The 24,016-nt window shown below is 40.4% G+C and overlaps 5 protein-coding genes across 8 annotated transcripts; 3 read left to right on the top strand and 2 right to left on the bottom strand.

Moving 5' to 3' along the window:
* The first annotated feature begins 1,505 nt into the window (after positions 1 to 1,505).
* On the top strand, positions 1,506 to 9,740 carry h6pd (hexose-6-phosphate dehydrogenase (glucose 1-dehydrogenase)). 2 transcript variants are annotated; one of them, XM_035151813.1, is made up of 5 exons: positions 1,506 to 1,571; positions 5,383 to 6,093; positions 6,187 to 6,304; positions 6,402 to 6,671; positions 7,449 to 9,740. In XM_035151813.1, exons 2-5 carry the CDS (start codon positions 5,407 to 5,409, stop codon positions 8,795 to 8,797), a joined length of 2,424 nt encoding a protein of 807 aa, XP_035007704.1. In that variant the 5' UTR covers positions 1,506 to 1,571; positions 5,383 to 5,406; the 3' UTR covers positions 8,798 to 9,740. The 2 variants fall into 2 exon arrangements, with proteins under 2 accessions (XP_035007704.1, XP_035007703.1); XM_035151812.2 differs by lacking the exon at positions 1,506 to 1,571 and adding an exon at positions 2,173 to 4,104.
* Positions 9,741 to 9,826: 86 nt separating this feature from the next.
* On the bottom strand, positions 9,827 to 18,475 carry LOC124851082. 2 transcript variants are annotated; one of them, XM_035151820.2, is made up of 7 exons: positions 18,351 to 18,475; positions 12,297 to 12,351; positions 12,122 to 12,184; positions 11,929 to 12,008; positions 11,702 to 11,832; positions 11,534 to 11,600; positions 9,867 to 11,446 (listed from the first exon to the last, which is right to left on the bottom strand). In XM_035151820.2, the coding sequence occupies exons 1-7, from the start codon at positions 18,391 to 18,393 to the stop codon at positions 11,367 to 11,369; spliced, it is 519 nt and encodes a 172-aa protein (XP_035007711.1). In that variant the 5' UTR covers positions 18,394 to 18,475; the 3' UTR covers positions 9,867 to 11,366. The 2 variants fall into 2 exon arrangements, with proteins under 2 accessions (XP_035007710.1, XP_035007711.1); XM_035151819.2 differs by lacking the exon at positions 18,351 to 18,475 and having other exon boundaries at positions 9,827 to 11,446; positions 12,297 to 12,556.
* Positions 12,720 to 13,916, top strand: rbp7b (retinol binding protein 7b, cellular). Its single transcript, XM_035151821.2, has 4 exons — positions 12,720 to 12,853; positions 13,093 to 13,271; positions 13,418 to 13,519; positions 13,604 to 13,916. Exons 1-4 carry the CDS (start codon positions 12,781 to 12,783, stop codon positions 13,655 to 13,657), a joined length of 408 nt encoding a protein of 135 aa, XP_035007712.1. The 5' UTR covers positions 12,720 to 12,780; the 3' UTR covers positions 13,658 to 13,916.
* Positions 14,445 to 17,319, top strand: cenps (centromere protein S). The gene is made up of 5 exons (XM_035151822.1): positions 14,445 to 14,578; positions 15,369 to 15,492; positions 16,560 to 16,593; positions 16,698 to 16,764; positions 16,954 to 17,319. The coding sequence occupies exons 1-5, from the start codon at positions 14,549 to 14,551 to the stop codon at positions 17,062 to 17,064; spliced, it is 366 nt and encodes a 121-aa protein (XP_035007713.1). The 5' UTR covers positions 14,445 to 14,548; the 3' UTR covers positions 17,065 to 17,319.
* Positions 16,923 to 22,280, bottom strand: tardbpb (TAR DNA binding protein b). Of its 2 annotated transcripts, XR_004695061.1 has the most exons (6): positions 21,529 to 22,280; positions 20,421 to 20,584; positions 20,203 to 20,343; positions 19,919 to 20,086; positions 18,351 to 19,415; positions 16,923 to 17,688 (listed from the first exon to the last, which is right to left on the bottom strand). XR_004695061.1 is itself a non-coding variant. In XM_035151814.2 (5 exons), exons 1-5 carry the CDS (start codon positions 21,767 to 21,769, stop codon positions 18,924 to 18,926), a joined length of 1,206 nt encoding a protein of 401 aa, XP_035007705.1. In that variant the 5' UTR covers positions 21,770 to 22,280; the 3' UTR covers positions 17,759 to 18,923. The 2 variants fall into 2 exon arrangements, 1 of the variants encoding a protein (XP_035007705.1); XM_035151814.2 differs by lacking the exon at positions 16,923 to 17,688 and having other exon boundaries at positions 17,759 to 19,415.
* Between the last annotated feature and the right edge of the window lie 1,736 nt (positions 22,281 to 24,016).

The raw sequence follows: 24,016 nt of genomic DNA, 5'->3' as shown, positions 1-24,016 counted from the left end.
TCATAATCACATGTTCAAATTTCCCTTTTTTGAGAACCTCTCTTTTCTATGTTTTGCCTAAAAGTAGAGCCAGACACATTCAAATTTTAGGGGCTGATGTCAGTAAAAGGGAATAAAATAATTCCAATAGCTTGAAAGCAGCTATAGAGGATGAGTTGGTTTATTTTATGCCACTAAATGCTTATAATTCACCGAGGGGACATCAAGACAACACACAAAAGTTCCAGCTGAGACAGATAAAGATGAAGGACTCATAATTTGAGGTCCTAAGGCTTTAAGTATTTCAGAAGGGTAAACGTGTGTAACTTCAGCTGCTAACTGTGCATATGTTGGAAGGGCCTGCGAAGCTGCTGAGTCGAGCTCTGCACTGTAACGATCACAGCTGCTGAGCAGAGGAAACAGGGGACCCGAAGGGGCGACTGTCAGTGTGGTCCACAACAATCACATCATTATTTGGCCAAAAGGACACCTGCTTTGTTTGAGGTGGACCTGGATTCAGAGGGTGATGACACCAGACAGCTGAGCCATGCAGAGGAAACAGGAGTTAACAGAGACGTGAGGAACAGTGTGGGAAATATCTGACACAAGCAGAAACCAGCTGTACCTCACAGACGCCTACAGGGGGCAGCCTTGTTGCAGTGATATGCTGCAGTCCACAGCTGCCCCCAAGTGTCGGCCCACAGTCAGGCACTTAAAATACAGCTGATGAAAGCTTCAGATAAAAGATTGAGTCATACAAAAACATCCTAGAGCTATAAACACATCTCTGGAACCTGTACAGTGGAGCCAAGTTTATGAGATCAATTTTATTGTATTTACTTTTGTGTTTAAGCAGCATCAAACAATTCCCATACTGTTTAACAATTATTATAGAACACTGATCGAATTGTAGATATATGGAATTATAGTCATGATTAAGTTTTAAATATCTGTAAAGAGCCATGTACAGGAAGTCAAGGAAGCTGCTTTTCAAATAAAAGGCTGACAATTATAAAATGTAGCTTTTGTCTTTCTAGTGATGGTTGAATTTAATACCTCTGATACTAATGTCCCACTCAGCATTTTGTCTATTTTTAAAAACAAAAAGTTAGGAGTCTAATTTTAGACATCCGTACCAAAACAGACACACAGTCACAAAATATACAAATAATAATTTAAAAAAAACAAGGAACAAATAAAATAATTTGCTAAGTAAAAAAATATATAAACAAACAATTACTAAGGAAAACAATTATCAACATCTTGTTGTGGTCACTTTTTTATTAATCACAAAACTAATAGAATCCAAACAGACACACACACACAATATGCAAACAATAAAAAAAACTAAGAAATACATTTAATAATTTAATAAGAAAAAATAACAAATCAAAACAATTTACTAATAGAATAATCGCAAACAGATTCACAAAATATGCGAAATAAATTATTATTAATATTTAAACAAAGTGGAAAGGGAAAAATAAAAGTAATTTACCAAAGCGAAAATAATTCTGAAACCGGAACTTGTCACGTGACTGGTTCAGGAAGCTGCTTAGAGGAGGTTGAGCGCGTCGTTCACTACAGAGCAGGTTCGTGTCCGCTTCTCTCTTTAACACGTTGGGTTCTATAAGTCACCAGTCAGTCGTCTCATGTTGTGTTCATGTTACATCACGTTACAGTACAGATTGAACACATTGACTCAGGAGCAGTGTGTGTTCGTGTGTGCGCGCGCGTGTTTGTGTGTTTGTGTGTGTAGCGGAAGTGAAGTTTGACAGTTTGACACTAGCAGGTGAATCGTGGGGCTGATTCGCTGAATGAGGAAGTTAGTTCCACTTTCCCTCTGCCAGTTTCCTGACTGAGAGTCACACACACATCTTACAGGGGGACAGAATGGAGCACAACACGTGTGGAGGGAAAAAGTCTCTTTACTTTTACTCCTCTACTTATATCAGTCAGCAAATATCTGTACTTTCTACCCCACTACATTACAGAGACATCAAGTAATATAATATAGAACAACACCATCAGTAAGGTTGAAAATCTCAAGTACCTCGGAATCATCTTAGAAAGTAAAAGTACACAAATGTACTCAAGTAAAAGTATCACAGATCAGATCAGTTCATTATGTTTTGGGGAAATCTATTATTAAGAGACATGTAGTTATATTTTGTTTTAAACTATATATAATAATACCTTTTAGTTCTGTTCATTCTCACTGAACGAGCAGGTGAAGTTTCAGTTGGTTCATCTTTGTTTAGTTAAATGAATCATTAAACAAATAAATGTCTCTGTCTCCCCGAGGGGGAATCTAAGAACTGATCAAATCAGAGCAGGCAGATCACTCAGCCTCCTGTGGTGGTAACGGTCACTGGTGAAGAAACACAAAAACTACAATAGTAATAATAAAAACAAAACAACCGTTACAAAGTGCTTCACAAACAACTCAAATAGAAACAAGAAAACATAACATCAAAAGCAACAAGCATCTTTTTACTTACTTTTTTACAAGCATTATTCTAAGTTAAACCAAAAAAGGGTCTGTTGTTGTTACACACGTTTCAATGATCTATGTAAAAGAAAACAATCTTGTGTTTGCTTGTATCACAACATATTAATGAAGATCCCACTCAGCCTTTTATTTTGCACTTGATGATGAAGACAATGATGTGATGATTGTTGCTTAACACCTCCACGGTGCTCGTGTTGTGACGATACACGACAAGATTTATTATCCTGGCGTCTCCAGTTTACCACCATAAGTGAGGAGGGGGCATATTATTGAGAAGCATGTACTGTGAACTCAAGGCTAACAACTTGGTTATTGGTCACGGTGCAGTAGAGCTGAATGGACTCGTCAGTTTCTGATGATAGCGAGTGAATCGCTCGTATGTTTTTTTTTACCTCAGACCCCTTGCTGTGACCAATTTGACCGCAAAGATGCAAACGGGGCGCCACCATATCTCTGTCGTGTGAACAAAACCGCCCAGTCATTAGACAAGTCCTCGGTGTACATGTGAGCCCTTTGCTCTGGTTTGTGGGTCTTACTCGGAGTTGGCATCTGGAATAACCAATTGATGCTGAGAAATCATTTGCTTTTCCTAGAATTAAAATCTAATACCAGGCGGTTTAGTGTGTGGAGGTTTTTATTTGAGAGGAATTTGTGACGGGCTGTGAGTACTCACAATTAAAATTGTTGTTCACCATTCATGCCAAATTTGAAGGATGCACGAGACGATTTGCAGCGTGAAAGTGAGGCAAGGGGAGATGTTCTATGCTAAAATGAAAACAGCTTGTGACTGAGGGGGAATCATGTGTTGGAAGAAACAAAACAATGTAAAGTCAGAATCTGAATGAAGATAGTGTCTTTTAAGATAGTGTGCCACTTTATTGATTCTAGTGGGAGGAATGTGGAGTGTGTAATAGCGTAGAAGTCATGAGTACACGCGTTTAAAGAAAATAAGAAAAGAACCAGTTTTATTCAAGCAGTTTACATAAGATGTGATGAAATAAATTAAAAACATGTTCACCTCAGTAACCCTTAAAGCGGAGCTCAAATGAAGTTAACCTACATAAAGGTGAACTTTGCTGTTTGCATATTCACTGTGTAAACATGATTGTGGAACAGAGGGGATTCCAGATGTTGCACAGAGTCATAAAATCAGCTTTATCTTGTGCATGTTTGATTGTGAGTCAAAACAAAAATTATGATGACGAAGTAAAGCTGCACACATTTTTTGATTCCTCACATTTACTCATTATTTATAACGATGAAAATGTTAGTCATGATACCAAAGAAAAATTACTCATTATATGTGAAAGTATTGACATACTAATAACTTCTGTAGCTCTTCAGTCTTGCTACACAAGTGATTTTCAGTGCTTTTAGAAAATCAAACATAAGTTGCTCAGACTTTCCCAGCACTATTGTCAACAGCAGAATTTCTGTACGGGAAGCTCGACGCCCCCGAGCACAGTGCAAAGTGCACACGCCTGCTCCACCACGACGCAGTCATCACTACACTCATGACATTTTCACTGCACCACATCTCGCCTCTGACGCGACCTGGGACACAGACTTGTGCTGAGTTATCCATTGCTTATCTGTTTCTGTGGAGATTCTGGGTAGGTTCCAGTGTATTTGAAGTTTATATTGACGACTGCTCACATTCCTAGTGATTACATCACGCATGTCTCGGCTCTTGAATGTTTGAATTGAACTTTTAGCATTAGTTGTTTTATGCTGTATAAACTTTTTTGATTTCAATCTTGTCTGTCAAAGGAATTTATTAAATATTATTTATTTATATTTATATATTGTTTTATATAGGTTTCATACTGTGAGTGCGACTGCATTCATTTCTCACTTGTATTTTATTCTGTTTCAGGAACTTTTATGTTGTATTTGATTTTACCACAAAGGTTTTAAGCAGGACGTTTTCAATTATTCGAGCAACAGAATTCCAGTTACTATTTCCTCCATCAAGGAGGTTATGTTTTCATCTGCTTTAGTTTTTTGATAGTTAGCATGATTACACAAAACCCACTGGACAGATAATGGGGTTGGTATGGTTCAGGGAAGAGCCCATTCATTTTGAGTGCAGATCCAGGATGTTTTCTGTAATATTGTGAAATAGGGTTCCCGACATACTTTGTGAATTTCGAAAGAAATTATACAGAGATCTTGATGAAAAAAATCCACTCGTTTGGATTCCAGGGGCTGTTGGGCGGAGGTATGCGCTCTCTGAGTACCATTCTAGTTAATCATTATGATATTGGTGAAATGTTTCCTTTTTTTTAAGCACAAAATGTAGGTTCTAGCCTCTTATTTGTCACAATGTGTTGCTTTTCTTTTGTCATTTTAAAGTAAAACTTTGAGTTTTTACAAACTGACACTTTTTAACCCCCTGCTGCGAGAATAATTAGAAGTAAATATATGCTCAGAGTAGCTTTGTGTTATGTAAGTTAGTTACAGTCCATTAGGTTGAATACACTCAGGTCACCTTCACTTTTGCATAATATCACATATAAACTGGTTTTGATGCTGAAAATTTGAAGTTAACTTAGCGTAGATAGTCTTTCTAGTTTTTGCCCAGTTATTTAACATTAACATCATTTGTCAGTTTTGGGAGCCCTCAGACCAGGATGTCATCACATGTCCATGGAGAAAGAGATGTAAACAGGATTTCCTGGTCATTGGCTGAGATGCGTATTTGTACTATCAAAATAAAATACTTTTTCAGTTCTTTTGCAACAGATGTGGTTCTATCAAATTATACTTTCTTATAGTGAACAAGAAATTGAGAAAGTCATTGCCAGCCTGGAAGTTGCTGACTACATTTGTGCTCGGTTTTCAACAATAAATACCTACATGTAACGTGTGTCATGGCTGTTTTCATACAGGAGGTGGACGGTTGAGACCAGACCATGTTTGTGACTGTTCTCCTGCTCCTGATCACTCTGTGTGCCGTGGGAGGACATGGCGAGGAGCCAAAGAGACCCGGCCATGGCGAGGAGCCAAAGAGACCCGGCCATGGCGAGGAGCCAAAGAGACCCGGCCATGTCTCGGTGGTGATAGTGGGAGCCACCGGTGACCTGGCAAAGAAGTACCTGTGGAACGGCTTCTTCCAGCTCTATGTCAAGCAGGTCAGTAGTGGTAACACCTTTTCCTTCTACGGCGGAGGACAGACACCTGCCGACGAAGCCAATCCGCTCCTCTTTGAGATCCTGAAGTCGGTGTCGTGCTCAAAGGGTGTATCCGAGGAGCGCTGCGCTCTTCTGAAAGAGCAGTTCCTTCGACTCGCACAGTATCGGCAGCTGAAAACCCTTGAGCACTACCAGGATCTGGCCAAGCACATTGAGAAACGGCTTCAGGAGGAGGGAATCACGGAGGCAGGGAGGCTCTTCTACCTCTCAGTGCCAGCTTTTGCATACGCAGACATTGCAGATAAAATCAACAACAGCTGCAGACCGACCAGCGGGGCATGGTTGAGGGTGGTGCTAGAGAAACCTTTCGGACATGACTTTACGAGCGCTCAGGTGCTAGCAGAACAGCTCGGGACTTCCTTGAGGGAAGAGGAGATGTACAGAATTGACCATTACCTGGGGAAGCAGGTAAGGACATCCTCCACAGTGTGTGCCTCTCATCTGACAATCTGGAATCGAGATGTTTGACTCCACGCTGTGTTTTCCTGCTTTTTTATGAAGGTGATTGCAAAGATACTTCCATTCAGAATACAGAACAAGAAGTTTCTGGATCCCATCTGGAACAAGCACCACATTGAGAGAGTGGAGATTGTGATGAAAGAGACCCTGGATGTTAGAGGTGAATAAAACTGCATTAAAACTCGTATAAGGAAAAAGTAGCCAGGATTCCTAGGAGTCATGTGTTCATGTCCTACCTTTGCCATTTTGTCCTCGAGGTCGTATTCCATTCTACGACCAGTATGGTGTGATCAGAGACGTGATACAGAACCACCTGACCGAGGTCATGATGCTGTTGACCATGAGGCTTCCCCTAAATCTGACCTCCAGTGAGGAAGTCGTTGAAAACAAGCTGCGGATCCTCAGTTCACTGCTGCCCTTAGGAAAGAATCAGGCTGTGATTGGCCAATACCAAGCGTACAAGTCAGAGGTTCAGCAGGAGCTGAAGAAAACGAAAGATCACGTCAGTCTCACGCCAACATTTGCAGGTGAGAACTTAGTACTTTTGTCTTTAAGGCTACATCCATACCACTATGTTTTCATTTGAAACTGCGTTTTCCACACAAGCGTTTTGGCTCCATTTTAATCCCCGTCCATAGTAACATGCTTGACAACGCATATCACATGACCACTCACATGCACTGGCGTGGGCCAGTATAACCAGGAAGGAGTATCTATCGCAGCTAGAACAAAGAGAAAGCATTTGATTGTTACTTTGCAGAAAGAGCTAGGCTACAAACCAGAAGCAGCAATGGTGAAAAGTAAAATGCAGAATTTGACTGCACAACTGCTGTTAGCAAAGACAACAAGGTCAGCAACGCTTGTTACTGATTATACACGTTGCGTTCTACACTGGTAGCTGAGCCTAATACCGGTTGTCTTCCTTTTCATAAGAGGGTCATGTGATAGGAGCCTGACGATTCAACGAAGGCTACGTCATCACAGAAAAGACCCAATCAGAAAGCGGTTGTGAGGGTCTACGTCAACGTTTCCAAACACCTCTGTTTCTGCTCGTCCAGACTAAAACGCAGACCCAGAGTTTTCAAACTAAAACCGGGTCAGCAGTGTTTCCAGTCTTCTAGTTTGAGCGACTCTAAAACTTCGGAGTAGTGTGGACGCCAGGCGTATCCGTAGCAGAATTGATGCCTGTTCGAACCGAAGTGTAGTTGGATGAATGTAGCCTAAATATTGATTTATTATTGTGTAATAAAAAGTCACTGTACAACAAATATAGCTCTGGTAATAACCCTGTTTGTGTTTTGCAGCTGTGTTGGCCCACATCGATGAGACCCAGTATGAGGGTGTTCCAGTTCTTTTAATCTCAGGGAAGATGTTGGATGAGCGGGAGAGTTACGCTCGTATACTTTTCAAGAACGACATCTTTTGCGTTCAGAACCACAACAGCGTTCACTGCAAACCTAAACAGATCGTTTTCCACTTGGGTCATGGCAGCCTTCAATATCCGGCCATTCTTGTGAGTAAGAATTTATTCAAGCCGGCTTTAATGGAGGGTGAGTGGAAGGAAGTGACAGAGCACAGAGACGTCAGTGTTTTAGGTTTGCCCCTTTCAGACTACTATGTGCAAACGCCAACAGAGCAGAGGGAAGCGTATGAAGAGCTGATCTCTCACATCTTTGCTGGGCAGAAGAATAGTTTCATTAGTGTTGAAAACCTGCTGGCATCGTGGGACTTGTGGACACCACTGCTCAGTAGCTTGGCCAGCTCTTTTCCCCGCATCTACCCTGGCGGTGCAGACAATGAGGACGTGTTGGACTTCTGTCTGACAGGGAGGGACATTCGCTACAAAAGCAAGGTGGTGATAATCAGCCCTGATCAGATGGGTGCCATGGCACCAAACGGTTTCCAAGTCATGCAAGGCAAATTTCGCAGTGCCGACATGGTGTCCGCCTGGGCCGAGGAGCTGGTGGAGCAGCTGGCTGCAGATGTGCAGGAAGCGGCAGAGGCAGCGGTGCGTGAGAGCGGCGTTTTCCATCTCGCCCTTTCTGGCGGGTCCTCACCCATCGCTCTGTTCCACAGGTTGGTCCTGCACCACTTCTCCTTCCCCTGGAAGGACACCCACGTGTGGATGGTGGATGAGCGCTGCGTGCCGCAGACTGAGCTGGAGTCCAACTTCTACACGATGTACAACCTCCTGCTGCAGCACGTTAGGATACCGTACTTCAACATCCACCCCATGCCAGTGCAGCTCAACCACCGTCTGTGTGTGGAGGAGGACAGAGGAGCACAGCTGTATGAGAAAGACATCAACAATTTGGTGAACGGCTCCAGCTTCCACTTTTTGCTGTTGGGAGCCGGCTACGACGGCCACACTGCTTCTCTGTTCCCTGGGACTAAAGTGGATGAATATGGGGAGAGTCTGGTGGTCCTCACTGAGAGCCCCGTCAAACCTCACCAGCGTATGAGTCTCACGTTCAGCGCCATCAACCGTGCACGCACAGTTGCTATGTTAGTGATGGGTAAAGGCAAACATGAGCTGATCACCCAGCTGAGCCGAATGAAGGACAACCCAGAAAAATGGCCCGTCACGGGGGTGAAGCCTGCTAATGGCAGACTGGTGTGGTACATAGACTATGATGCACTTTTAGGGCAGTGATCGTTATCCTAACTTTCAATCACACAGCTGCTTTAATTCAGCGTCTGGTTTGGAGTGAAGAATGTGTGAGGACCAGTACATGTTTTAGTTTGTTAATTACAAATAACATAAACTGATCATTACTGCTGCATTTCTTTAATGTCAGTGTTTTTCTGATTTGATTTCCTGACCTGCAAACATGAACTTAAATCAAAATAACTGGGGGGGTTTTCTTGTGGGGAAACATGGACACTGAACATGATTACATTTGTGTTTCCTCACGTTAAAAGTGACACTATTTTCCTGCTCATGGATTCACCAGCAAGAAAGTGTTTTAAATTTAGATTTACGCCAAAAAAAGAGAAAAGAGATGAGCAGTTCAGGTTAACATTGTGAAATCCCATCCAGTTCTCAATTAGTATTCCCTGTCAGCTACATTTAAACCCATACAAAACTTACTACATGTATAAGGATATTTTCATTGGACCACAGCACCCATCTATACATGTGTGGATAATCTATTGGATACCAAATCTTAAACTATAATACTATAAATCTGTAACATCTGTAAATTTGAGTTTCTTGACGCAGACACTGATCTATGGAAGGAAAAGGCAGGAATGTGAAGTATATGTTATTATTTGCTAATGAGTCACACACAGCAGCTACGGTCCTTCCATTATTCAAAGTTAAACTTTGTTTGAATATTCTTCTGTGTGTGACTGTGTGAAGGGATCATGCAGACTGTTTATGGTTTATCTGAGGCTAATCAAGTGTGAGGTGAGTGAAAATCTGTACAAAATGTGCAGAATTATCGTAACGTCTGAATTGTATCAGATCTCAGGTGAATTTCTGAATGTTTACATAAATGCAGTTCACTGTGTGATCTTTACTTTTGATTGTATATTTCCTATATTTCGGGTGGCAGTGATGAGTTGAATAAAATGAAAATGTGACAGTTGAATAAATATTTTGTTTGTGTAACAACAAAAGATTTTTAATTTTGAAAATAAAAAGATTTAAAATCTTTCAGGTAATTCAAAATAAATGGTGCATATTCACATTCCACTAAGAAATATCAAGGTGCTTTTTCTAGATGCATGAGTCGAAACAAGAAGAGCTTTCTTTCAGATTTGATTATATCTATAAACAGTAATTGCACACCATTAAGTCTTATAAGTATGAAAAATCAACACTTTTTAGAAATGAAAGTAAATAATTAATCGTTCTAATAAAGTACAGCGTGAGGAATTCTCCGTTTTTCTTTTCAAGGTTAATTTATACACCAGAGTGTGGAGGACTTCTCTCCTATAGTGTTTGATCCATAGACCAACAATTAAGTGAGATGCACAGTATATTACAGTATACACACTGTAAGTGGAGCATATTGACCAACAGGAACAAGTTTATTTCCAACAAAGATTGTTTGTTTTGTCTTTTTGATTTTCTTTATCATATCCCAGTTGTTTCAATCATACATTTATTTGTGATAAATACATAAGATCTGAACAGTAACATTGATTCTGACAGAGATCAGTTGCAGTGTATGGACAATAGAACGTAGCAGGTGAAACTATAAGTACAAAGTGCACAGGTGGGATTTTCCAGTTTATTTTTAGACAGAGGTTTGTTGTCACCAGAGCTATTATCCAAGTTTCCTTTTGGATAAGACCACTCCGATAACATGGGTCATATTTTGATACAACATCTGCATCTTATCATATATTAAAACCTGTTAGTTTCATCAATATACATAATTTCCTTTTTATTTTCCTTTCTATATTCTGTTTAATGTAGCTATACTTTTCCCATTGGGATAAATGTTACTATTGCTGCTGTATATATATATATATATATATATTAAAATCTGTATTTTTGTATGTGCAATTATGTATTTAGAATTAGGGCCTGAGCACCTACGGTGGGAGGATTATGTATTTCGGAGGATTTGTATTTCACTTTTGGGGCTTTTTCAGGGCCTAGACATGCTCAAATCGTTACCAAAGTTTGCAGGGAATTCAAAACCCCTAAAAGTAATTGTATTCTGGAGTAATTTGAAATGGTCGTGGAAAAATGGGTCAACAGCGCCATCTAAGGAAAAGCCCCTCAGTTAGCTTTCACCGATCTTCACAAAAATCGTAGCTCAGGTGTATCATGACCAGACAAACAAAAAAGGTCGGAGGTGCAATTAGAAAAAAGCAACAGTATATATTTTTTTTTTGGGACGGACAGACCGACGGATTTTCGTCCGTCTGTCTGTCTGTATTTTTTTTTTTTGGGACGGACAGACGGACAGATTATTTTATTTTTTTTGTCCGTCTGTCTGTCCTAGTTATGAACTGAATCTGCTGTGTAGATCATGTCTTTATTTGCTTCCTATTAACAGTTACACCATCAACAAATAAAAGCAAAACCTCTCTGATAGTCAAGACATCCGCTTCCTGATACTTTTCTGAGGTGAAATTAAGTCCCTTTTGCTTTTTTAGTTTTTGTTCCCATGGTTTAAAGTTACCAGTTCTGTTGGCATGGAAACCCCATGAAATTTTTATAGGTGCAGTGTCGGATGTCAACGTGGGACAGCTGGACCGTTTTATCGCTCACGGTTTGTGCCCGGGTCCGTCACGGGCCGCCTGTTACTGAGCCAGCGTCCTCCTCTCACCGTGAAAAAACCTGAACAAGACACGAGCTGGTGTTATTGCTTTGACCTGAAGAGTCCATGTGTGAGTGGTACCACACAGCACGAGTAAATGTATTCACCTGTGCTGAAAATGGAGGCGACCGTCAGAATAAGAGACATGTAGTACAGCTCTGGGGTCGTCTTGGCCTGTGAATACACACACACACACACAAACGTATAAATCGTCGGTTTTAATGGATTTTTTCTGCAGAACCTAAGGAGCATTAACATTAAGGTCGTTTTCTTACACAGGCTGTGGCTGTCAGAGTCAGGATGGTAGTGCACAGTCCTTGTCCACATGAGAGCAGCCCAAACACATGATAGGACGCCCACAAGCTCTGAGGAACTGGGTCCAACAACGTGAAGATCACTGAAAAACCTATGAAAAGACAAAGTTATATCCAAACAACTCACTTTTTGTCTTTTGTCTTGATGTCAAATGATGTGTCTTTAAACTTGATCTGGTGTGGTTTACCTGAAGCTATGAAGGACAAGGCGACGGAGGCCGACAGGTTGTTCAGAAGAGGCTGCCTGCAGTATCGGGAGGATTTGGGTCTTTTTAAAAACAGAAGCAGAGGACGGGAGCGTCATTATTAAAGCCCCGCTCCCTCTTGTGCAGATGACCTGCGATCTCTATGGCCTGATGCCATCACCTCTGTCTTAGTTACCTCGCTAAGACGTAGAACTGAGGAGCCAGAACAATAGCTGTGAACCCTGCATTCAGTAATTGACTGCAAATAGAACATGAACAAAACAACAGGATTAAAACAATAAAACACCTTGAAATGAGCAATATAATGGCATTTTAGCATTTAAAATACCTCCAACCACAGCAGCACTTACAATCTTAACCTCTTACTCCTTGGTATCCATCTGCTGCCATGATACGCCATGAAGACTAGCAAGTAGAGAAACATGGATGTTAGGACATGCAGGCAGACGTGTGCTGTAACTCTATTCCTGACGTCCGGACGTGTGCAGCTGAAGCAGCTCTGCATACATGAGCAGGAGGAAGGATTTTATTTCGCGCTGCACAAGCACAGAGTCATTTGCTCGACATTGAGTTCCTAAAAAAAATTGGCCAATACAGTATTAAGGATGCAGTGTTTTAATATGATTAAAGAATAACATCCTGTATAGGAGGCTTTCGTCCTAACAGGAACAAAACAGTTTCCTCATATTATGTGCAAATGCAAAGCCTGCAACACATCACCTCTGCCCCACATTGACACACAATGAAACATCCCACCCAAGGGCTTAAAATCTGTTCCCTCCACACACTGGAGCCTGTTGCCTCTTCCAGAGAGTCACGACAACATCCACCAAGATGCCTGCCGACTACACTGGGACATGGGACCTCGTCAGTAATGTTAATTTTGAGGGATACATGGTTGCACTTGGTAGGTGTCGGTGCTTCTTTTAATATGTGAGAGTGTTCATTTAAATGTTTAGTTAGGACAAGAGGGAAATCCTTGTGTTTATAGTTTAATGAAAAGTTTGTCTGAATGAGAAATCTTGCTCAGCTTGATCAATGTTGAATGGATAGGGAAATATTGATTTATTAACATGCATTTCTTTTGATCAATGACCTAGAGACTTTTTTGTGTGTAGTGAATGTTATTTTTATCTTCACGTGCAGGCATTGATTTTGCAACACGCAAAATTGCCTCGATGTTGAAGCCCCAGAAGGTGATTAAGCAAGATGGAGATTGTTTCATAATCCGGACGTTCACTACTTTTAGAAATTATGAGTCCACGTTCAAAATTGGAGAGGAGTTCCAAGAGGTGACGACGGGAATGGACAACCGGACGTGTCAGGTAAAACCGTTAGTTTACTGTAAGATGGTAATCATAAAATTAGCCCATGTATGAAATGTTAAAAGCAGGAAAGATTAATATCCCAAACTGATTTCTGAAGCAGTAACATATTTAACTGTAGTTTTCTGTTTTCCATTTCCCACCAGACTGTGGTGACCTGGGAAAATGAAAAGCTGGTGTGTGTTCAGAAAGGAAAAAAGAAGAACAGAGGGTGGAAACACTGGATTGAGGGGGACGAGCTTCACTTGGTACGACCCAGCTTCTCATCCTGGTGCTGACCCAGCACAGCCCAGATAGTTTATAGTAACTCCAATGTGTTTTTCTCTTCTCAGGAAATTACCTGCGAGGACCAAGTCTGCAAGCAAATTTATAAAAGGACTCTGTGATTTATTGTACTTATGATTGGTGAAACCATTTCATGCTACAGAGAATTGAATTCACATTAAATGGGCTAATCCACATCATTTAGTTTTTCTGTCTGTTGTGGAAGAAGTATCTGAATCTCTTATTTTAGAAAAACTACCAATGGAACAGTGTAAAGTACTGCATTCAAATCCTACTTAAGTAAAATGACAAAAGCATTGATGTACTTAATGTTATTGAAGTAAAATTCTGCATAATAAAATACCCCTGTGTGATTTTTCATACTGTTTGACTGTGGATTTAATTACAATGGATCATATTTTAAGCTCATCGTATTTAACATGATTGTTTTTGTATTTATCTAAAATAATTTGTACTATAACAAGGTAGTGCAAAGCTGGATTATCTTCCCCCGCATGTGGGATACTGCCACGTATACTTCAAACACATTATTCGTCTCTTGTATGTAATGTTTAAGCCTCTGTTTTACGAAGTGAGAGGGAAAATTACAAATTCAAAATGTTTGTCTACTCTTCAAGTTGTTCCGAGGTTCACGTGGGAAACTTGTTTTACGACACCACTGAAAGTACAAGTATCACAACTGCAGATTGTTTAGTTCACTAATGGAGTAACGGTACTTTCCACCACTGACTCCTGAGTAAATAGATTTCTGAGACCAATGTTGCAGTCTGTCCTCCAGACCACAAGATGTCGCTCTATAAATTGTTCATCACAACCAGGAAACAAGCTCATGTTGTTGGTTTGCTGATGAATTTTTGCCGCGAGTTTTACAACAGTTTTGAGTTTGTGTGTTTGCTGAACGTGTCTCGTTTTCTCAGTCTTTCCCTGCTTCTGTGACAGTTTCGTTACTTTACGGCAACAGCAGGTTGTTTGTTACGTTTCTTCACGTGAAAATGTCCGCGGATAAAGACGAAACGCGCCAGGTAACAACATAGTTTACATAGTTTACATGTTGACAATGACATTAACAACAGACCCTTAACATTTAACTCATGGCTGTGGAGAGAGGGATGAGGACATTCTCATAAACAAGTGGCTGATGAGACCTTTGTGTTAGTTTGTGTCTCTTTGTGGTCACGTTGTATTTGCTGTGGTCTTTTGTAGTAGTTGTTATCATGTGTTCAGTTTCTGTGTCTTTGTGGTCTTTTTGTATTAGTTGTCATCATTTTGTCTCTGTCATCAGTCTGTGTCTCTTTGTGATCATTTCAAGTCTTCCTGGTCTGTTTGTGTTCATGTTGTGTTTACTGTGATCTCTTTGTGTTAGTCTACAGCCTGTGGTTAGTTTTGTGTATTTTCTGGGTTGTTCCTACTTTCTTTGCAGTATTTTATCTGAGCTCTGTGAAAGAAAGAAGAAATATAAATAGTTGTGGCTTCACCCAGGGGCTCCTGAGCCCTCGAGCTGCGGTCCCTGTGTTCCACAGGCCTGCACACATGGGTCCAGGTCACATTAGATGATGAACTATACTACCAACAATTCTATACCACACACAGCTGGGATGTACTCATAAAATGGGACATAAATGTTAATACATGATTGTGGGGCTTATTGTTCATTAGGATAACTTTTTAAGGAACTATTTTGTTTGCTATTGCATTACTGGGATTGTTTTTTTTAAACTAACATTGAAAAATGTTACACTATCATCCCTCTGCTTATCAGTTTGAAGCATCATCTTGAATTCTTCTAATCAGATTTTTTGTGTTGAAATCCAGAGGTTGAAGGCGGCGGTGCACTACACTGTGGGTCATCTGTGTCAGAAGATGGGAGAGGTCCACCGCAGAGAGTTCAGTCGACAAGTCATAGCAGCGATAGCTGAGACAACGTTCAGACAATGTGGTGGGTGTGAGCGAGGACACGAGCTTAGTCCAGTCCTGGGAACACTCTCAGAAACATGGTGGACATCAAATTTGAAGACATACTGCTGTGAAGTGCACAGCTTCAAACTTGTAAAACACAAAGTAATGTCAATCTGCTGAAATACATTTTATTCTTGATTTGGATTTTTTTTGGCAGTCATTCCAAAATTCACAAAATAAAGCTTGTCATTCTAGCAATATATTACAAAAAACCTCTATAATTATCATACACGAATAACTAGTATATACAATAGATGTAACACTGGGCAACATGACGCTGTATTCTGCATTTGGCCACAGTTTACCATCCATTTCACATCTTGTGTTCTCGTAACAAAATTATTTTTTTCATTGCCATTCAGCATTCATTGCATATGCACATAACAAACTGTCTCCCAGACACTTTTCCTCTTCTTTGTCTGGCTCGGTCCATGATTACAAGCGAAATGACTGGAATTAGTCTTCAGCTGAGATGGGAACTATGCTCTGATGAAGTTGAAGATGCTAAATTTTTTCAGAAAATGCAGCAAATTGTGTTATACAGAAAGTGGTGTGGCTGTAAATCCAGAGTTTTTCCAGTCATTGAACATTTTTCAGAATGACAAATTAGTCCATATAAACATCAGTTTTGCCAGTTGTGTAAATATGGATGTAAGTAACAATCAGTTTTTAATTAACCTGTCAGTTATTTTGTTTCTGTAATTGATCGCATTTTCAACTTGTGAAAAATGTCCATTATTCCAAACCCTTACCATGAGTTAATTATAATAGAAGACTACAACAACCACACATTATTATTATTATTAGAGATCCTGAAACCAGATATGGACAAAAATACTCAATCAATAGCTGCCAGTTTTCTGTTAATTTATGTTTAACTGACCGTAAAGAACTGTGCTATTCTGACCCCGCATATGTAAAAATCGAATTTATTGTAATGCAGTTTTATTACCAACTCATATTCATATTACTTTTTGAATGCAGTTTTATTTTTGCCTTTGGTTCAATTGAAACCTGACCTAATTGTTGACTTTGACTTTTCCTCAGATGTATTTGCTACGGACCTGGAGGCCTTTGCAAGGTGAGAATCTTATTTTGTAGGTTTAACCTTTGGTCAAAATTCCCTGTGAAGTCTTTTGTTCCTTCACTTAAATCCATCCTGTTAAAACCTCATCTGATCTGAAGGCACGCTAAAAGAAGCACAGTGACTACAGAGGATGTAAAGCTCATCGCCCGACGCAGCACTGCATTGGTGAGTTGTTTCCACTGAACTGTCGCTTTAATGTTTTGTGCCTTTACTGAAGTCAAAATGAAACCATTATTTTAGTCAATGTTGGCATCTCAAAAACATCAGTTCCATCCTAATAACACAGTAATAAATGTGCATATATTCTACAGCAGACAGCAAACTCAATGTTTAATTTGCCTTTATTCATTTCAGTCCATCTACATACAAAATAAAAGTGAAGAACTGAACCAGCAGAGGGAATTAAAAAAGAAGAATACTGGGAAGAGGAAGAGCAGAGACACTGAGGAGGAAAGCAGAGAATAAGGACAAGACACATGCAGGCCTGCGGCATCTCACTAGTGTGTCCAACATTCAAATATACATGAGGGCTGACTATTACATCACAGTAAGTTAAGAGTCAACTAAAGTGCCAGAATCAGCTACAGCAGTTCTCCAATGCCTCTGTACATTACTCTAACTTAGGACTTCTCTGTTCAGGGACCTAACACAATGTCATGTCGAGTTATCCTTCAATTAGCACTGTTCTGTCACAATAATAAAATAACACTTGTAATAAAATGACTGCTTCATTGTCTTTTATTTAAATGGTGTAAAGTGCTAACTGACCGACCTGGCATCTTTCTCCTGTTTACGAAGTGTCATTTTCATGCTGTTTTACACTTGGAAACCATGACACTGTTAAGATCGTCAGGCAAACTACCCATAATGCTCAAGGCTATCTAAAGAACTTCCGTCTTACCTGCAATGCAACTGAATAAGAATGGTTCAATCTGACAAGCCAGTGAAATCAGCAAAAAGACAGGTACTACCCCATGTCATGTTTGAGAAGGCCACACACTGAAAGTGTTGGAACTTCCGTCTTCATCCTTCAGAACAGACTTCAGTCAGGGTTCAAACGGAGACCTCGACCAGCAGAGCCCAAGGTCCCTAGATATGTGAATCGAATTAGATTTGTTTTTTAATTTGACAAATTGACTCAATTAATATCAACTAAGCATCTATTCAAATGAACTTTATTAGAGAACTCCCTTCATTTGACATGTTTTTCAAACACCTCACAAACAACAAGAGCTACTGGGAACCATTGGACACACCACTTCACGTTCTCACACTATCACTCGCGTCCCCCAGAGTCTTCAGCAGGTGTCATCCACATCAAGTACACACTTACAGATCAGTTCAGTAACATGAAAGCACACACCATACAGCATTCAAATCAGATAATATAAGCAATACAAATATTCATCACAACATTCCACTACATTTGATATTTCTGCACTTGAGCAACATACTTAAAGAGTAAGGAAAAACTTGCAAAGATAAAAAAAAAAAAATCTTGAAGTACTAATTAAAGAATGTCCATGTTAGGGGAGGCGCTCGTAGCATCCGCAGCTTCACTCACACACTCAGAAAGCAGTCAAATTGGGCTCTTTCATCGCACAACCAGTCCGTTTCACGCGTCTCTCCGTTCGCTCACTCACCGCTTCACTCTTCGCCACAAGCCATCCTCAATCGCACTCATCAGTTCTTAAAATGTCAGTTGCGCAGTTCTTTCCATTTTAAAAGTGGATAAAAGTGAAAACACCCACCGTCTCTTAGAACATGCGGAGTGAAGCCGTTCTTTGATGGCATAGCATTTACAGGTGGGAAGAGGGAGAATGATACCGATATCACCCCAAAGAGGAGCTTCCTCACAGGAAAATGGAAGAGAGGTGAACTGCAGAAGAGATTTCAATGAAGGCTTTTCCATAGAACTTGACTGCAAATAAAGTTGCACTTAAAAAAACATTTAGGTTTCAACCAGATTCTTCCCAATGCAAGATTGCCTTTTTAAAGTCGGTGACGAAGCCTGATAATGGTGTATCAGAGACATTCATGCATTTTCAAAATGGGTATAATCACATTTCACAATGCATGCATTAGAGAATCCAGTTGAAATGGATACAAACAAACAAGACATCAAAAATAGCACTTTAGTCGGACATCCTGGTAAACAATTCACTTCAACACTTTCTAAATTAAATCTTTAGCATTTTTCCAAATGTACAAAACATCTTCCACAAAAGTGTTAAGTTTTCAGATATGCATTAACACCAGAAAAAAACTTTTTTTTGTTGAAAAGACTCATCTTTCTCACAATACTTACCATACAAACACTTAACTTACATACCCCACCCAGATGACTTTGACTCCATACTGGACCCAAAACCTGAGCTAAAGCCACTACCACTGGTTGTTGAGTTTGACCCTGTTCCCCAGCCAAGACTGGCCGAGCCGGTGCCATAGTTGCTGTTGCCTGTACTGAAAGACTGACTCTGGTCCCTGCTAGAGCTGGTTCCACTGGAGGTGCTGCCTGAGGTGGACGTCTGCTGCTGGCTAGCTAGCATACCCATCATCCCCCAACTACTCTGCAGAGCAGCCTGAGCGGCCGCCATCATGGCTGGGTTCAAGCTGAAAGAACCAAAATTAGCCAGACTACTGTTAGTGCTGCTCCCTAACCCACTACGGCTGCTACCAAATGCTTGTGCTCCGAAACCATTACCAAACCTTGTTGTGCGGTCAAACTGCCTATTGCCGTGTTTGGGCTCAGCGTTTGAGATGTGAACACTGACACCTTTAATAATTAGGTCCTCTCCACAGAGAGACTGGGCAACCTGTGAGGGGGAAAAAGACATGAATCAGTTCCTCTGGATTTCAGTAGTGCTAAAACATGAAGCCACTTTATATGCACTCACTTATGGCTGGGCTATATGGGGAAAAAATCTTATAACGATAACTTTTTTTCATATCAGTCGATATAAATAAAATCAGCGGCACCGCACTGAGGCGCATTACTCTGCGCTGATCAGTGTTGTGCATCAACGTTGATATTTTTGGTGAATTCTGAACTTATCAGTTTACATACGATGAACTTGAGAGTGAACGTCGCTCACGTTTTACCACACAGACACGGCTGGTGTTAGTGGTACAGACGCATCTACTACTGCTGCTGAAGCCGATTTTAAACCGGGAGCGAGTTGGAGTTTACACACACACACAGGCCACCGACGATCTGGATTCATGATCCGACATCATCGATCAATAACAAAAAACAATAGTGATATTGCAAAAATTATCGTTATCGTTTTATCATCCAGCCCTACACTCAATACAATACCTGATCGTCTGCAAATGTCACAAAAGCAAAAGCACGGAATGGCTTGGGAATGAAGACATCTGTCACTTCTCCGTACTGCATAAAGAACTGCCGCAGGTCGTCTGTGGTCATGTCTTCTGTGCAACGGCCTACAAAAACTTTGCGACTCCTCAGTGGCTCATCAGGACCCTGCCATGAACAACTTGAGTTAATTTAAAGAAACACTGTACATTATAGTGTGTTAATGTGAACAGCTCTCATTTCCCAGGATGTGTGGGTTTATGCATTGACATTACCAGATTCACCTTCGAGTTAGGAAGCTTGCAGTCGCACCATCTGCCATCAATCATATGACGCTGGGATATCACCTTTTCTTGAGACTCGTACTCTGTAAACCTCACAAAGCCGAACCCTTTAGAGTTTCCTGTCTTGGCATCTCGTTTTACCTGGAAGATAAACAAATTATTATTAATGGTCACTAAATACAACACATAGTAAATTATTAATGTTACTCAAGTTATACCTGAACCATGATGACTTCTCCAAATGTACTGAAGTAGTCTTTCAGGTCCTGCTCGGACGTTTTCCACGGTAAACCCAGTACAATCAGGTCAGACGTCTTCATATCGCCTCGCTTCATTTTCACAGCAGAGGAGGCATCTATTTCCTCCATTTTTCTTTTGTTGTCTAAAATACGAAAGTCAGTATAATTAATTAGATTCTAGATAACTCCTGAGAACAAAGGAACTTTAAGGTCATGGGATTGTGCGGCCCTGATTTATTGTATGACATTCTAATTTGGGTTTTTGTTTTTGCCAACTCATTGATGTAAATATTACCATCTCCTGTCAACATGATTATAATAATTGATGGCTATTATTTGTTTTGTTCTGTAAAGTACTATGTAATCTTGTTCAGATGATTGCTATAGAAATTAAGTTTTACAATTATCAACATAAAAAAATATGTATTTACCAGAAAGCCAACTCAAACCCTCTCTACATAACTTTGATGTGTTTACAAGGTTTTCACCACGCTAACATTTTTTACATTCATGGCAGTACTTCCTACTACTAGCAAATTTAAACAATATTTCCTAATAATATAATCAACTATTGGTCACAATCATTAATTATGACCTGTGTATGAAGCAGCAAGATGGATGACTTAACTAATTTACAATAATGGTTAAGATGTTAATATGTTTGTTAAGATAAGATCAGACCTCTGGAACAAAAGAATCTCAGATAAAAGCAAATTTCGCCACCTACAAAAGACTTAAAAACAATGATCCAGGAGATTTGCAATGTAAACATTAAACTCTAAACACAATCTGAGGCAGGAGATGAATGAAATCAGCGCCTTTAAAAAAAAAAAACATGGGTTCGTAGAACGCGCTTTGGTCTGTTGAAGACAACAGATTGTAAACTTTGCACGTCGATTGTCATTTAACTCCTCTCTGAATGATTCAGCGACTCAGTCCTGTGGGCGTGGACGAACCACACGGCTGTTCACCCCCCTCTCCAGAGAGCCGAAGCTACATCATGAATTATAAATAACAGGAAACATGGCCACCTGTTGGGAAAGCACGCAGCAAAATTAAAGTGTTCACAAAACATCATGTCATCTACCTTTTGGATAGTTGACCACATACACGACGTTGCCCCATCCGTTCTCCGGGGCGTGCAGGATCCCTTCCACAAGACGAACCCCCCGCATGCACTGGGACACGGGGCTCCGGAACCGCAGGCCGCACGCCCCGGGGAACTGAGCGGCCACGGTGGAGAGCAGGACGGTGCCGTCGTCCTCGGACGGGATCTCCATGGGCTCTTCATTTTCCTCCTCCGCTACTCGAATGTATACTTCGGCCATTTTCGAGCACAAACAAAAACTTCTCGCTTCCAAAACAACGCTGTGCTAACGTTAGCAATTAGCTCGCTACTTGTCCACAAACGCGGCTAACCTTAGCCGATGTTGCTAACGGGACTGAATGAGTCAGGCCAGTGGATTTGTTTTGTTCGTAGCGAAATTACTCACGTCAAACTACTGCAACGATACAACCTGTGAATGAGAGTAATTCTAAAAGATGGCATAAATGTGGTTCTTCTCCGGACCGAGCTGACAGGTGTGTGTCGGCCTCACGGTTCCTTTGTTCCCTGGATCTGCGTCGTCAACACCGGACGAAGAGACCGTGCAAATGGGACTTGTGGGGCAAAGTGCGCACGGTGTCCCGCTAGCTTATCGACAAAAAAACGGGTTCTACACAATGGTGCCCACCGCCTGGAAGAAGCTCCGCAGCCTGAACACAGCGTCCGCGTCGTCCTGGAGAAAAGCAGCTGGGAGAAATGTTTTTCCGCACGAGGAGAGAGAAGAGAGCAGATCGCTGGGCCTACAAAGATGGCTGCGTTACACAAGTCAAAGCAGTGCTACGTCACCAGCTTGGGCGGTTCCATTCCATGACGATTCATGTGTCCGATAAACACGTCGAGAATATGGTGAAATAAATCAACCTTCAGTATAAACCTGGCAATCCAACTTGGAATGTTCAGTATCTGCTTTTATTGTTGTATGGAGTACAGTCAAACTAAATGAATTGTACCGATAAGTATTATTATTATTTTGAGACACCCCCCTCGTGTCGCTAGCTGTGCTCGGTGGTACAGTCACGACGGCAGCTGCAGTCAGTTGGTGCGTCTGTAAACATGTTGGTCTGCAGAGAAGGCAAGATGGCGGCCCGCTGGAGAGCTCGAGTGAAAGTGTATAAGCTCTAAAGTCCATGATGATGAACTGCAGAGACTCTACTCATGGTTTTAATGACTAAACTGGAAACTACGAGCCGCTCGATTATTAACATGATGTTTATCATTAACAAGATACTAATATTTTAATTTTACTGTATCACAGTTTTCATACATACCAGTGAAAGTATTTCAAGTATTACCAGTATAGTACTTGCAATGTAATATAGTACAACACCCCTACAACATAAGATGATAGTTTCTTGGCCTTTTTAGGAAGCCTGCAAAAGCCCATATTTATTTTATTTCAGGGAATTCAATGTAATGAAAATGTTGATGTGATAAAATCATAGACATATAGTATTAAGTGGATTATTACAGTCATGTACTTCAATTAATTAAAAAGCACTGTTTTCCAAGTTAAGTTTATATATGACTGACACAGTAACACAACATGAGAATATCCACCAGAGGACTTTCTCTAAAAACATGAAGCTTTAACGAATGCTCGAAGCATTTATCTAGAGCCTAGTGTAAATGTAGGGGCAAGAATGTTTTGTTGATAAGCAAGTGAAAAGAAAAAGATCCATTCAAGCTACCAATCGTCTTAAATATTGAGACGAGCAAAAGAAAGACATTTAAATGAAACCATTACCCTCTTTAACCTGTAAGGCAACACAAGTACTACAATCAGCACATCACCTTCCACTCTGAAGTGAAAATGTGTAGAGCTGAGCCTTTAGGCTATGATGATGAACTGAATACTAATGATTTTAATGACTTGTTTACAATTGAAAACAAATGTTTTTTAGGAGCGTGTCATCACCAATATATATCTGCAGCATCTCAGTGTGTAACTGAGGTGCAGCATGTGAATGTTGAATTAATGAATCAACTTCTCTTTGTTTGATTTGAAGGACGACAACTTAACGTTTAGTAATAACTAATATTAGACATTTATCGTCTCACCATTTTGTTTCGTTTTTGTCGTGTTTATACCAAGATTTTAAAGTAAATTGCATGTCTGTTTTTAAAATTTTAAAGAATGAGGATAGTTATTTTACTTATTTTCAGCAAATCCAATTAAAATACAAAAACCTAATGAGTTAGTCAGACAGAAGTATAAGTGTTATTTTATATTGGTGATGAGTATGGTCAATCATGCATTGAATGATATTTGGGGCTATATTGAGTATTTTCAGCAGCAGGGGGTGTATGTGAGACAGATCCAATATAAAACTACAGTACCCATGTTCCTCTTAGTGCAATTCTGTGGCTCAGTTTTTGGACAAAAGTGGAGCTCTGTAGGAGATGGGATTTAGTCATTTCAGACATTTTTCTTTAATGGGATTTATCAACAATAAGAACAATATAGAATATC

This window comes from Hippoglossus stenolepis, chromosome 3 (assembly GCF_022539355.2).
Source record: "Hippoglossus stenolepis isolate QCI-W04-F060 chromosome 3, HSTE1.2, whole genome shotgun sequence".
Taxonomy (NCBI): Eukaryota; Metazoa; Chordata; class Actinopteri; order Pleuronectiformes; family Pleuronectidae; genus Hippoglossus; species Hippoglossus stenolepis.
The sequence above is the reverse complement of the archived record's forward strand: the minus strand, read 5'-3'. Positions and strand labels throughout refer to the sequence as shown.